The sequence below is a fragment of the Dermacentor silvarum genome, chromosome 7, assembly GCF_013339745.2.
Source record: "Dermacentor silvarum isolate Dsil-2018 chromosome 7, BIME_Dsil_1.4, whole genome shotgun sequence".
Classification (NCBI taxonomy): Eukaryota; Metazoa; Arthropoda; class Arachnida; order Ixodida; family Ixodidae; genus Dermacentor; species Dermacentor silvarum.
Genome location: NC_051160.1, coordinates 80,698,404 through 80,710,651, shown reverse-complemented (window position 1 = coordinate 80,710,651; position 12,248 = coordinate 80,698,404). Strand labels below are relative to the sequence as shown.

The following is a 12,248-nucleotide window of genomic DNA, read 5'->3' as shown; positions in this document are numbered from 1 at the left end:
TGAAATGCAGCTACTGCGCCAAACTTATGTTTCGTGTTTTCCTTGATGTAGATGATGATAATGACCTGGTGAATTAGAATCACTTCAATGTTTATATTAGGGTAGTTGGAACTATCAATGTGTGCGCCCTGAAGTAACGTTACTGAGTAGTGTATCTAATCGCCCAGCTCAGAAATGCACATTAACTTGAAGCCACGACTAGGTAAAATACGCCTCAAGATCACCCTTCAAGGTGTTCACGCTGGTAATGCCTAATGCAGAAAAGTAGAAGAAACGAAATCACCATAGCATTGAAAATTTTAGCAAATGCACGTCTTTTACAGAGTATCTTTCAAGGCTGAACTACCATGGTATTTTCTTCGCGGTAACCTCTCCCGCTCCGTTGTCGCCTGCGCTGTTCAGTTTCCTTTGGTGGTCAAACCGGAGAAGGAGGGCGGGAGGGAGGTGTTCTATGTTTTTCACTACCTCTACTAGCTGCGTTTCTATAGCGCGCTGTGTCTGGCATGACACATCTTCTCGAACTCCCTTCATTTTTTACAGAGATGGGGTGTACACGTTCTTGTAACTTTCCGTAAATCTCTTTCGTTTAATTATTCGCTCGCCATGTCGCATCGGTGGTACCATTCATTCGTTGCTAGGGAGTTTCGCATTTCCTTCGCTTAATCGCTGTGGAAATGCATCAGCGCATTTGATGAATTGGTTTCATAGGCTCTTGCCGACATTATGCTGGGCGCTCACCACATATGAGTGAACACCCTAAACTACGCATGTGCGGCATGTTAGCAGTGCGCGGATCGGAAGCAGCAGAGCTAGGAACCTCTCTACACTTCTTTGTTGTAAAAAACCTGGACTCTAGGAGTATACACAAGAAAACTGATAATAATATGCATGCGCAAGCTATACTTGAAAAGATTAAACTTATTCATTTTGAGAAGTCCTTTCTTGAAAAAAAAAGTAATCCAAGGCGAGCGTGCAGATATCATAGTGTTTGGCCAACTGCCACGTGTAAGCCCGGTCATTTAACTGTTCACCCTCTGACTCTGCGCTTGATCCAAGAACTATTTTTTCAAGGCTTGAATATATCCTGCAAATTAAGCATTCACTAATAATAACATTGCGCATTTCATACAACAGGAAATTTCCAGAATGCGCCGCCAGTATGTTACTCATGCAAATAACTACTTTTTTTAGAGCTGTCTCAAAAGGCTAATATCCGTGAAATCACGCATACATCCCGCATTCATTTCTATAACAGAACTAGCGCCTGCATTCACAAAGTTTGTGCCAAACCTGACCAAGTATTTCTGGGAAGAAATACTTTAGTGCCTGTTTTTCATAACTGTCCATATTCATTTATTTGAGCAACACCGGGGCCAAACGACATAGCAAATGGGAGTGGTTACAGTTCATAACAAAGGCAACAAAAGCTGTAATAAATATACAGTCGATCCCGTATATGTGGAACCCACATATAACGAATTAGTGTCTATAACGAACAGCAGTATACTCCCCTTTTTTATAAAAAAACAATAAATATTTTGTGTTAGATTTTTATTTTATATATTGAATTACCTACATATCGAGCTTTTCTGTCACCCCCTTCAGATTCAACATAACCGGGTTCGACTGTATAAAAAAATGGCTTCGTTGTCCAATGATAGCTAAGCAATTGAATTATTTTTTGTCAACTATGATTGTGGCAATGTGCGCAGGAAGGTGATTCCACTCTGGATATTTGTGGCAGAAATGACAAAGAAAGCGTTATTTCTGCATGATGAAACTTCCGTCTCGTGGCGATGGACACGACACGACACATAATGATGAGGGACTGATTCCGACTGTTGGTTGCGCATCAAATGATTATGAAATACGTGATGAAGACACAGACCTAGGACTGTACGAGTGTGTAAAGAGTGATAAGTCAAGGTTGCATTTCATACTGCTTATATTGAGTGTTAAAGAGGCAAGCTAAAGTAAGCAAAGCTACCCTGAAGTATTTTTAAAGTTATTTAAGATTATTATGACTTGGGTCGCAAACTGGATACGGCGTATTGGAGTTCTGAACGGATAAGTGATATGTAAAGCAAGCGTTGTATTTCCAAGGCTTCAAACCTCCTTCGAAGGTATACTTATTTCAAACGTATCGTTTATTCTTCTCACCATTCTTCAATTGTTTTCATATTGTCAAGCCGTCATTCGTTTTGGGACTCTCCGCTTGAGTCGACGAATATCACGGAACGAACTCAAAATAAAATGAATCCTTGCAACGTTCGACTATAATAATTAAGGTCGTTTGTGTTTGCCAGAGAATTTGTTTATCCCACTTGCAATCAGGATTCTTGCGCGCATTCCTGTTGACAGTGCTGAGTACCAAATATGCTTACAGGCTGCCTATACAATTTCGAAATGATTAGGTTTCTTAGCTTCTTTATACGAACAATACCAAGCTAACGAAATGGCATCAAAATTGAAAACATTGCAGTTCTTATTTAAATAGTGCTCCTACATCACTACGCAGCTGTCATAGATGTGGAGTTTAGAAAAAATGAGAGATACTTACATCAAGAAGTTTTGATCCACTACCTGAAATGAATATAAATGAGAATGACACTATAGACGTAAACTGTTTAATTTCAAACTAAACTGATACAAATCCAGCATAGAAGCTGATGGAATCTTTCAAAAACACGGTAATAACTACAACCACCTCGGTGCATTTGGATGCCCGGTACCCATTAGTTCCGTGTAAAGAAATGTGATACAAAACCAATGACTAAAATGACCTGATCTTTTGCGCCTTTCAAAACGATACGCAGTACACCTCATCTGCTCTTCGCATCTTTTCAATAAATGGTATTTAGTCGTTTTTAATGCGTTAACAATCTTTTCGGTACTCCACGCACTTATCGGGGGCTATGTATGCTTATTTGTAACCGTTTTCCCGCATACCCAGGTCACGTGGTATTCTGTGGTAGCACATCGGGCTGCTGTGCTGAGGGAACAGTGTTCGAAACCAAGCCACCGACCAGCTTGGGTCACTGAGTATGGGGCAATGTGTACATACGTGCCGCTTTTCCACTTGGTCTGCGCTGGTCTCCACTGAAGCTCTTTGATGCCACATTGAGTGACTGGGTAAGTGCCAGTAGGTGTATGCCGCTCTTCAATCAACATCTTTCACGCCAACTTCGGCATTCATATCTCATGTCTCACCTCGAATGCGCCGCAGTACAATGACAAAAAATATCCTTTAAATTTGTCTGATGCTTAGCGGAATCGAACCAACGTCACGAGGGTTCATCAAGGACAGGAACCTGATGCATTAGCAGCCAGGGCCGCAAATCATCTATGCATGCGCCGCTCTAAATTGAACCTCTAGCCGACTTGGGTCGCTGAGTATGTGCCACTGAATGTGTGGCAAGCAAGGAAAGAACACTCAGCGTTCGCAGGCTCCGGTGCGCCTTGCTTCCCGTCTCGGAAACCACGCGTAGACTTCTCGGCGGTGCTACTAAATGGTGCCGCGCGTGCAGAAGGAAGCGCAAGAGAGAAGCCCTGGTTGCCGCACGACACGTTTGTCATTGTTCGGACGCACTGGCACGCCATGCATTTCGGAAGCCAAGCGCAGGCTTCGTGGTGGCGGCGCTAGATGGCGCGGGGTATTCTTAGAAAAGCCCAGTATAGGCAAAATGATAACAAGAGCTTGGTGTCGCAACCTAACATCCCTTTTCAAAGGGGACGCTCATAGCATCCATCCTTCCATCCATCCAAGCGTGAAAGAGGAGTCCCGCTGCTGTACGCTCCTCATATCTAACTGGTTCCGACGCTGGCAATACGTTCTTTCGCCTTATCGATTGAATCCCAACGCATCACCATCGACAGTCGTCGTGAGACGGGTTCTGTGGCAGTCTTTATAGAATATAGTTTTAGCCTCGTGGAGAGGCAAATTACCACATACTACGCACACATTACCGCATACTAGGGACACAAATGGGGCTGATGGCTGGTTTTGTGAACCCTGTTACCTCAGCACAGCAGCCCGATGCGCTTCCCATGCGACCATGGGCCATACAGTTGCCCAAGTAGGCGGGAAAATGATTGTATACAAACATACATAGATACAAACGTAGTTAGATGGATACATACATAGATACGCAGCCTTCGGAAAGCGCTCGAAGTACTACCATAAGAATGCTAACGCATTAAAATATTCACCAGCCCTTCCCCTGTCGAGAAAATGGGGGTAAGCGAAGCTTGTCGCCTCTGTATGTGACCTTCGGCAGGGTAATGTAAATTTCATGACATGCCACAGTAATAAAACATAAACGTTTAATAATTGTATGCATCGAGCGAAGGAAACGTACAACGCAACGGAAGGAAAAGTTGCACAAAATGGAACGAAAATTACCACGAAAGGGAACGAAAAGTAGTAGGTCAAGTACACACACGACGAGCTTCGCATACCCCCATTTTCTCAAACAGGGGAAGGGCGGGGGATTTTCTTCATCTCTCACTCTATCTTTCTCTCTAACTTTCGCTCTCTCTCATTCTTTCTTTCTCTTTCTCCCTGTCGCTCTGTCTTGCTGTCTTTCTTTCTGTCTTTCTTTCTTTCTCTCTCTCTTTCTCTCTTTTTTGTCCCTGGTATGTGTCATTGAGCTTAGACTCTTTCTGCACTATCACCAGGATCGGCTCGCTTTTCAGCGTCTTCTTCTCTCTACATGTGACTTCTTCTTCTTCTACATGTAACAAATTTGCGACGAGGGTGCACCGAACTACAGGAACAGCCATGCCTACCTTCGGTAGCATGGAAGCGTTCGAGGGGGAAAGCGACGCCTGGCCTGCTTACGTGGAGCGCGTTCAAGAGTTTTTCGAAGCCGACGACGTCGTACCAGCAAAGAAAAGGTCAATATTTTTGAGCTGTTGCGTGCCTCGTACCAATTCACTACTTCGCAGCCTTGTAAAGCCGGAAACGCCCCAGGATCAAACGCTCGACGAGATACTGGCCGTACTTGGCAGGCACTACGCCCCCACCCCCTCCGTCGTAGTGCAACGCTTTCGCTTCAATTCGAGGGTGCGTTCCGAAGGAAAGGCAGGCAGCGACTTTTGTGGCTCTCAAGTGTTTGTCTGAACACTGCAATTATGGAACCGAACTCGACAACATGCTGAGAGACCGAATAGTATGTGGCATAAACGAACGGCCTGGCTCAGCCGGCTACCTCTTCCTGCAACTGAGGTTCATGACTCTGCGCCCGCCAATGTCTTCATGTTAGAACAAGCATACCTTGATATCCTGTCACCTGCCGTCGCTAGACGTGCTACGGCAAGAGATCCCATGCTGTCACAAGTGGCTGAGGCTGTCCTGACCGGGAGTCCTTTTTCCGGAAGGTGGAGACTGGGGCCCTCACACTACGTGGACCAATGAACTTTGTCTGCATGAAGAATACCCCTTATGGGGAGCCCGTGTCATCCTTCCCATGTTCCTGCAATCCCAAGTACTTAAGCTTTTGCGCGCTGGCCACCCTGGAATTGAGAAATCAAAGATGATTGCTAGGTCCCATGTATGGTGGCCTGGAATCGACAACGACATGAAGAATTAGGTGCGAAGCTGCCCTGTTTGCCAAGTGCACAAGAAGTCTGCGCGGAGGATACCAGTTATACTATGTGCATTTACTGACAAGCCCTGGTCCGGGATCCATATTGATTTTGGAGGTCCATTCATGGGACACTACTTCCTCGTGATGGCGGATGCTTTTTCCAAGTGTATACAAGTTCACTCTGTTCCGTCACCATCTGCAGAGGCCACGATCTCTGTGTTCAGGTCTGTTTTTTCTCAGCGTGGTCTGCCGGACGTCATTGCTTCCGATGATGGGCCAGCATTCACCAGCAGCCAGCACACTGACTTCCTGAACAGGAATAGCATCCGTCGCATGATGGTGCCTCCATATCACCTTGCTTCTAACGGGGCTGCAGAGCGGGTAGTACAGACCATCAAAGATAAACTGAAGAAAAGCGTACCGGGTGAATTCAGGACACAAGTAGCCAGGGTGCTCTTTCACTACCGCTCAGCGCCTCATGATGAAACAGGCCATGCGCCGTGCGAGTTGTTCATGGGGAGAAGAATCAAGACGCCCTTGAATGTCATGCGCCCAAGTCTTCGATCATCTGTTCAATTGAAGCAGATAAATCAAGAAGTGCATGCGGACAAGGGTTGCCGCATTGCGCCAGTAATGGACCCGGGTGCCCCAGTGTTCACCAGGAACTTCCGATCAGGTCCACAATGGGTACGTGCTTCTGTTAGCAGTCCTACGAGTTGCGCCTCAGCTGAGGTTGTATTACAGATGGAACTGTGTGGCACAGACATGGGAACCACATTCGCCCCAACCTCGTACAGCCGCCACCTCCTACAAACTCTGTACCTTTAGATCAGCCAGCTGAGCAACAAACAACAGCTCTTGTAGAGCCTGCAGGAGCTGCTACTGAGTCAGAACAGCCACCAAGTCATCCCCACAACAGAACTGAGCTGCCAGCAGCAGTCTTCCCATCGGGAGGAAGCCCTGCCGCACTGATAAGTGCCAGGACAAGACGCCCTGTGAACCGGTATTCTAGATGACGAGAACTAAAGGGGAAGGAGTGTGACAAGTGATAGTGTTTTGCTGCACTAGCTGTAGCGCCACCGGCTACTAGCGCCACTTACTGCGGCGAGCAGTTGGCGGAGTGGAGAGCAGGGCTGCGGGCTTGGGGGATGAAGCAATAAATCGCTTGTATTGGTGTTCGCTGTGAGCTCGGGTCTCGGCCCCTTTCTTCTCTCTTCATGTGGCAGACTTCTTCTGTCTACATGTGACTTCTTCTTCTGTCTACATGTAACAGACACCATCACCCCCACCACCGCCTAAGCTTGTGAGCCTATAAAGCTTCGTTTATAATGAACTTCCAATAGACCCACATGGCTTCAGGTATAAGGCAATATACAGTGTTTGATGGGTTTACCTGTGATTTAATTATGCTCAGTGGCCCTCACTGCTTTTCGCGCTCCAGAATGGCGTGCTGCCATTACGACCCTGATGAAAAACCGGCACGTCTTTACGTTCTGAAATGTATGGCACGGTTATTGTGTTGCTGAAACCACTAGACTGTGTTTCTGAGTGGACAAAATGGGTTGAACCTCTAGGCTGTAATAAATTAATTTTAAATAGCAACGTCACGCCTGTGAGGCGGATGCACGTGGTGTACATAATATCATTCATTTAAGATAATCTTTTTTTGCTATTTTACCTCTATAAAGAGTGTCGAAGTGTACGAAGTCGAAGGCCGGTCATGAAGAAGAAAATATACGTTCGTGGTCTAATGGTTACACCATCCGGCCATGGTTATACCATCGGATTCCAATCTCGCCCCATGGGCCGAGATTAGAATCCCGCTGGCGGACGGACTTCTTTTGTTCGTTTTCTTAACAATGAGGCTGAATTTACTCAACAAGAACCAAAGTAGCGGCCGACCGACCCAACCAGCCGAAACCATGCATAGAATGGTAGGCTAATAAAGTTTTGATTTAAAAATATGTAGCAACACGTAATTGTAGGTGGTTAACTTACATATGTAGGTGAACGTAATTTGTGTGGAAGCCTATGCAGACCATTACGGTAGATCTCACTTGAGACTCACGCCGAGTTTACTACAGCGTAAATTTCAGGTTCAATGAACGATGCCATAAGAAAAACAGTTTTCTTTTCATTCCATTAATGTACCGGAAAGTTTAACATAGCAGAATTAACAGGTGAATCAATTGTAGCTCAAATAAGAAGATCAAATAGAGCACAATACCAGACGCAACGTCATCAAGTATCAACCAATTAGGCCAGGAAACAGTTATTATAGGATCAAAACTAATTTTAAATATTTGCTGGATATTTTTAATCATCTCTACTGGGAGGAAGGTCATGGAAATGTACTTACTGTTCTGTATGTGCTCCAAAGTAAAGCCTCTGAAACAGGAAGAAAACATTATCTGACGCAATGTGAGGAGCATGAATTCTAATGCGACGACTACCGTGCCCTAACTAATCTACGTTAGTTTACGCCAGATGTATTTCTAAATGTGTCAAATTTTGCATGACGGTTGTTTTTCAAAAATGGCAAGATTGGTCCTCATGTGAAAGTACTCACGCGACAGTAATGTATTAGACAACTACAAGAAGTAAGGTTCGCAGTTCTAAGGTGAAAGCCTTAAATCTCGATGTCTCAAGGTCGCTGTGAGGTACAGAAAAAGTGCTCGAGCTCCCCTCGCACTACTGCCACTGCTCGCGCGTTCGTCTTCCAAAGCTGACTCCGACGCCGCTCATCATAAAATAAAGGGCAAGCGGAATGAAGCAATAATGCAACGTCGACAAATTTTGGGCTAAAGTAAATATGAGGCGATGAGTGGAATCTGGAAAGAATAATGGGGCCAGCTCTAACATTTCCTAGTGTTCCCATACTACACCTCACGCTCAATGGCGGAGGGCGTTGAGGGAAAAGGCAACAGCCGCGCTGGGGAGGAGGAGGCAAATGATACCAGCAGCGCAGTATGGGCTTTGAGGGCAAGCACGGTGGCGGCGCTGGGGAGGAGCGGGGGAAATGACAGCGGCGGCTCCCGTAGAACGTTCTGGAAACAGCGGCAGCACGTTCGCAGTGCGCTCTCACGTCTTGTATACGTCGCCGGTTGGGCTCAGAGCTTAATTCCACATCGTTATGGGTCCAAATAGGCTTTTGCTTTCACATTCTATGAAAATTTTAAGCATGCCCTGTATTTTTTTCTCACATGTATCAATTGGAGTAGACATTCGCTTACTAATTAAAATAAGAAGCAGCGGGTCACCCGAGCATAGGCAAACATAAACAGTTGTCACTCGATGACTGCGAACACTCGCTGTTGCAATGGTGGCGTGGTCAAGAGCGCGAACAAAGGGGAGGAAGACTTGACGTCGCTGTCACTTCTGCTCGTGAGCATTTGGACCAGGCTCGACAGCAGCAAACAGCCCAATGTAATTCTAGTTGCTCCGACGTTCAGTACGAGCGTGGTAATCTAGTACTGCGCCGCACACACCACGCGTACATGCCGTACATACCACGTTCAGGGCATCTTTCGCGCCCACCGATCCGTCCACGGCCGTCGTGCCGCCCGAATCCACCATCGCAGTTCCCACCAGTGGCGTGACGCATGGTAACTTCTGATTGCCACCAATCACCCGGTTGTCTGGGCGTATCGCTTGCCCTGGGAGCTCCAGCCCCGTCCGCTCCATACTGACCAGCCTCAAATGACGGCTGAGCCGTTCAGGCGACTCCTCCTGGACGAGCTGCACCCATCGCCTTCAAAGACATCACGACCTATTGCAAGGACTGGCACCGCCAATACCCAACTCCTGCAAAGATGCCGGGAAAGGCGGATGAACGATCTTGTTCCGACTTTGCACTAACATTTTATTGTGCCCGACAACCCTAAAACATTTCGATTCTTCCTTCACTATCAAGTGCCATTAATGTAGGGAGGTGGCTGACACCTACCACATGATTTGGGCTTGCCAGCGCAAATCAGCTCTTCCCCCCAACCCTAACCAACCCGAGAGTAGTGGGAGGCGTCCCTGCGTGGGTGCGGTTGACGGGACGTTCAGGCCCAAAAAGCCTTGGTTCAAAGGGCTAAGCTGGAGGCTGGCACCAATGGGGTACCGGAATAGGGACTCCACCCATTGCAAATCTCCCTAAGGGCTCCACCTTTCTTTTTGTTTTCAATAAAGGCTTTTAAGCAAGCAAACACCCATCGGAGCCCGTTTCAACCTACACTCCAGACGAAGCCCGTCTCCTGTGTACACTTTGTGGTGTGCGCGAAATCTTCCTGCCGCGCACATCTGGCGACAATTTTGCACCGTTCGCGGCTGACCTTCGCTACCATCAACCAGGCACGTCATTCGGCATTCCAGTCCCCCGTCACCATGGAGGCCGTCGTTTCTCTCCTGCGCTGGCTGCACGCTCACTGTCAGCGGGACGAGGCCGTGGCTGTCCAGCCGCCAGAACGACGCGAGGCGCCATCGTCGTCAATACCTCACGAGGTCGTCCTGGACATAAAAGACACGGAGGACTAGTCCCTCTCCTTACACCGAGGGGGAGGGGCACTGTGGGGAGCTACCATCAACAATGGTCATCACCAACATAATGCCCTCTCTGGGCCATGCGCAGGAATGAATGACGATGATGCAATGACGACGATGACATTTCCACATTTGGAGGACAATCGGATGACGAGGAGTGTATGACGACAATGGCGTAAGGATGACTGAATCATGAAGCCTGTAAGATGACGATGACCTGACGACGATCGAGTGACAACGACTGGATGACATTGATTACTCAGAATTACAACAACGAAGCGACCACGAGGGCACCACCCAGACGAGCACATACCCCATGGCGCAAGCTATTAGAAAACTTGGCCAACTGGTTCAATGCCGAAAGCGTGACGAACACGGCATGACGTAACTCAGATTAAAATATTCTAATGATGACAATGGAATGACCACGACGGCATCACGACGATGATATGATAACGAATACGTGACAACTGTAAAATGATGACATAGTGACGACGGTGGCATGACAGCGGAATGAAGACAGTCGGATCTCGATGAGTGTATGATTACAACATCGTGATGACGACTGTGTGACGAAGGCTGTACGACAATGATGACGTGACGACGATAGCATGATGGGACTTCGATGACGAAGCTTGAGTGACGACGATTGAACGACCATGACCGCATGATGACAACCGTACGACAACTTATACATCATGGTGGTTCTCTGACGACGACGCAATGGCGACGATGGCATAACGACGGCTGCGTAAACGTGATTGAATGATGACAGTCTATATACAATAAAATACCTAGTGGCCCGATGTAGTAGACAACATGGTCCACTGGGTTGGCGTAGAACGCATGATGACGACGGCATGACGAGAGTACATTGACTTAGCTGGAATGACGACAATGAAATGACACTGAAGGCAACACGACCACCAGGACACACCTAGTGGCCCAATGTATTAGGCAACTTGGGTCACTGGGCCGGCGTTGGAAGCTGTAAAGATCGTCGCGCGTGAGCTCTCGCGCTATCGAGTAGCGGGGAGTGACAAGAAGGGGCGAGCGGCGCAGTGTCCCCTCGTTAGCTCGCTCGGTCGTTCGAAGCAGGGGGGCGAGGGAAAGGGCATATGCTCTCAGGCAAGCGAGTTCTGGGCAGGGGACGGAGGGAGGAGGAAGAGAGACTTTCGCTTCGGGCGCATCGCAGACGAAGCGGCGAACGAGAATACTTGTATGTATCTAGCAATAAATATTATAACTGCGAATGTTACGCCTCTTGCGGCCAGCAACGCATGACATATAGCAGCAGAATTGAATGACCAATACCATGTTGAGCTAATCGGTATCTCTCGTGCGAAAACCGAAATAACGCAAAACAACCTTCACAGAGCATTCCGACTTTTTGAAGGCGACACAGCGTTATCCAATCTTGTGCTGTGTAAGCTGAAGTACGCACAAATAACTAGTGCAGAAACGACAAAGCACAACTTTTCGATGAAATTTTAAATGACTATCATCAATAAAACAAAAACGTCGAGACGAATTATTTGTCAGCACCACTGCACCTGTATAATACGACGAATCAAAATGAAAATAACAAACAACGAATAGCTTCAATTTCGAAATGTGTTGTCTTAGACAGCAAAGGAAAACCACAGCCTAAATTGACTACAAATTTTAAGTATTCAACGATAGCACTTAAAGTTAGCCTCGCATTTCTAGTAAGCATAAAATGCTCATATTGTTGAATGTTTCCCATTATATAAAAAATAGATTACTGGTGAACCTTTTCACAAGAACAAACGCACATACTTACCTACATTGCATTGTACACAGCGTCTTCGAATTGAAAGAGTTCTCTTTCATGAATTCCCCTACATTACCGCAAATTATGTACTTTTCGCAGGTACCACTGCTTATGTTGTAAAAGTATTGAATTTTCTCGTACGTCCCACGCCATTTCATGCATGGATATTTTCTTGGCTTCGCACAGACAGAGGCGTCTTCGTCTGAAGCAATGAGAAATTATTATTTAGACAACATGCCAGAAGTAGAGTTTGCACACACTCTGTAGTAGTGGCCAACAATTATGCACTAAATGCGAGTTGCAATTTAGGTGTGCGCTGGCCTGTTTAGTCAAAATAA

The 12,248-nt window shown here is 46.7% G+C and overlaps 1 protein-coding gene across 1 annotated transcript in view; it reads right to left on the bottom strand.

Annotated features, from left to right (window-relative positions):
• Positions 1–12,248, bottom strand: part of LOC119459602 (actinia tenebrosa protease inhibitors-like) — a 160,736-nt gene that overhangs the window by 13,227 nt on the left and 135,261 nt on the right. Inside the window, exon 5 of the mRNA XM_049670916.1 lies at positions 2,561–2,583. Coding sequence (XP_049526873.1) covers positions 2,561–2,583 — 23 coding nt within the window. The remainder of the gene's footprint in view (positions 1–2,560; positions 2,584–12,248) is intronic.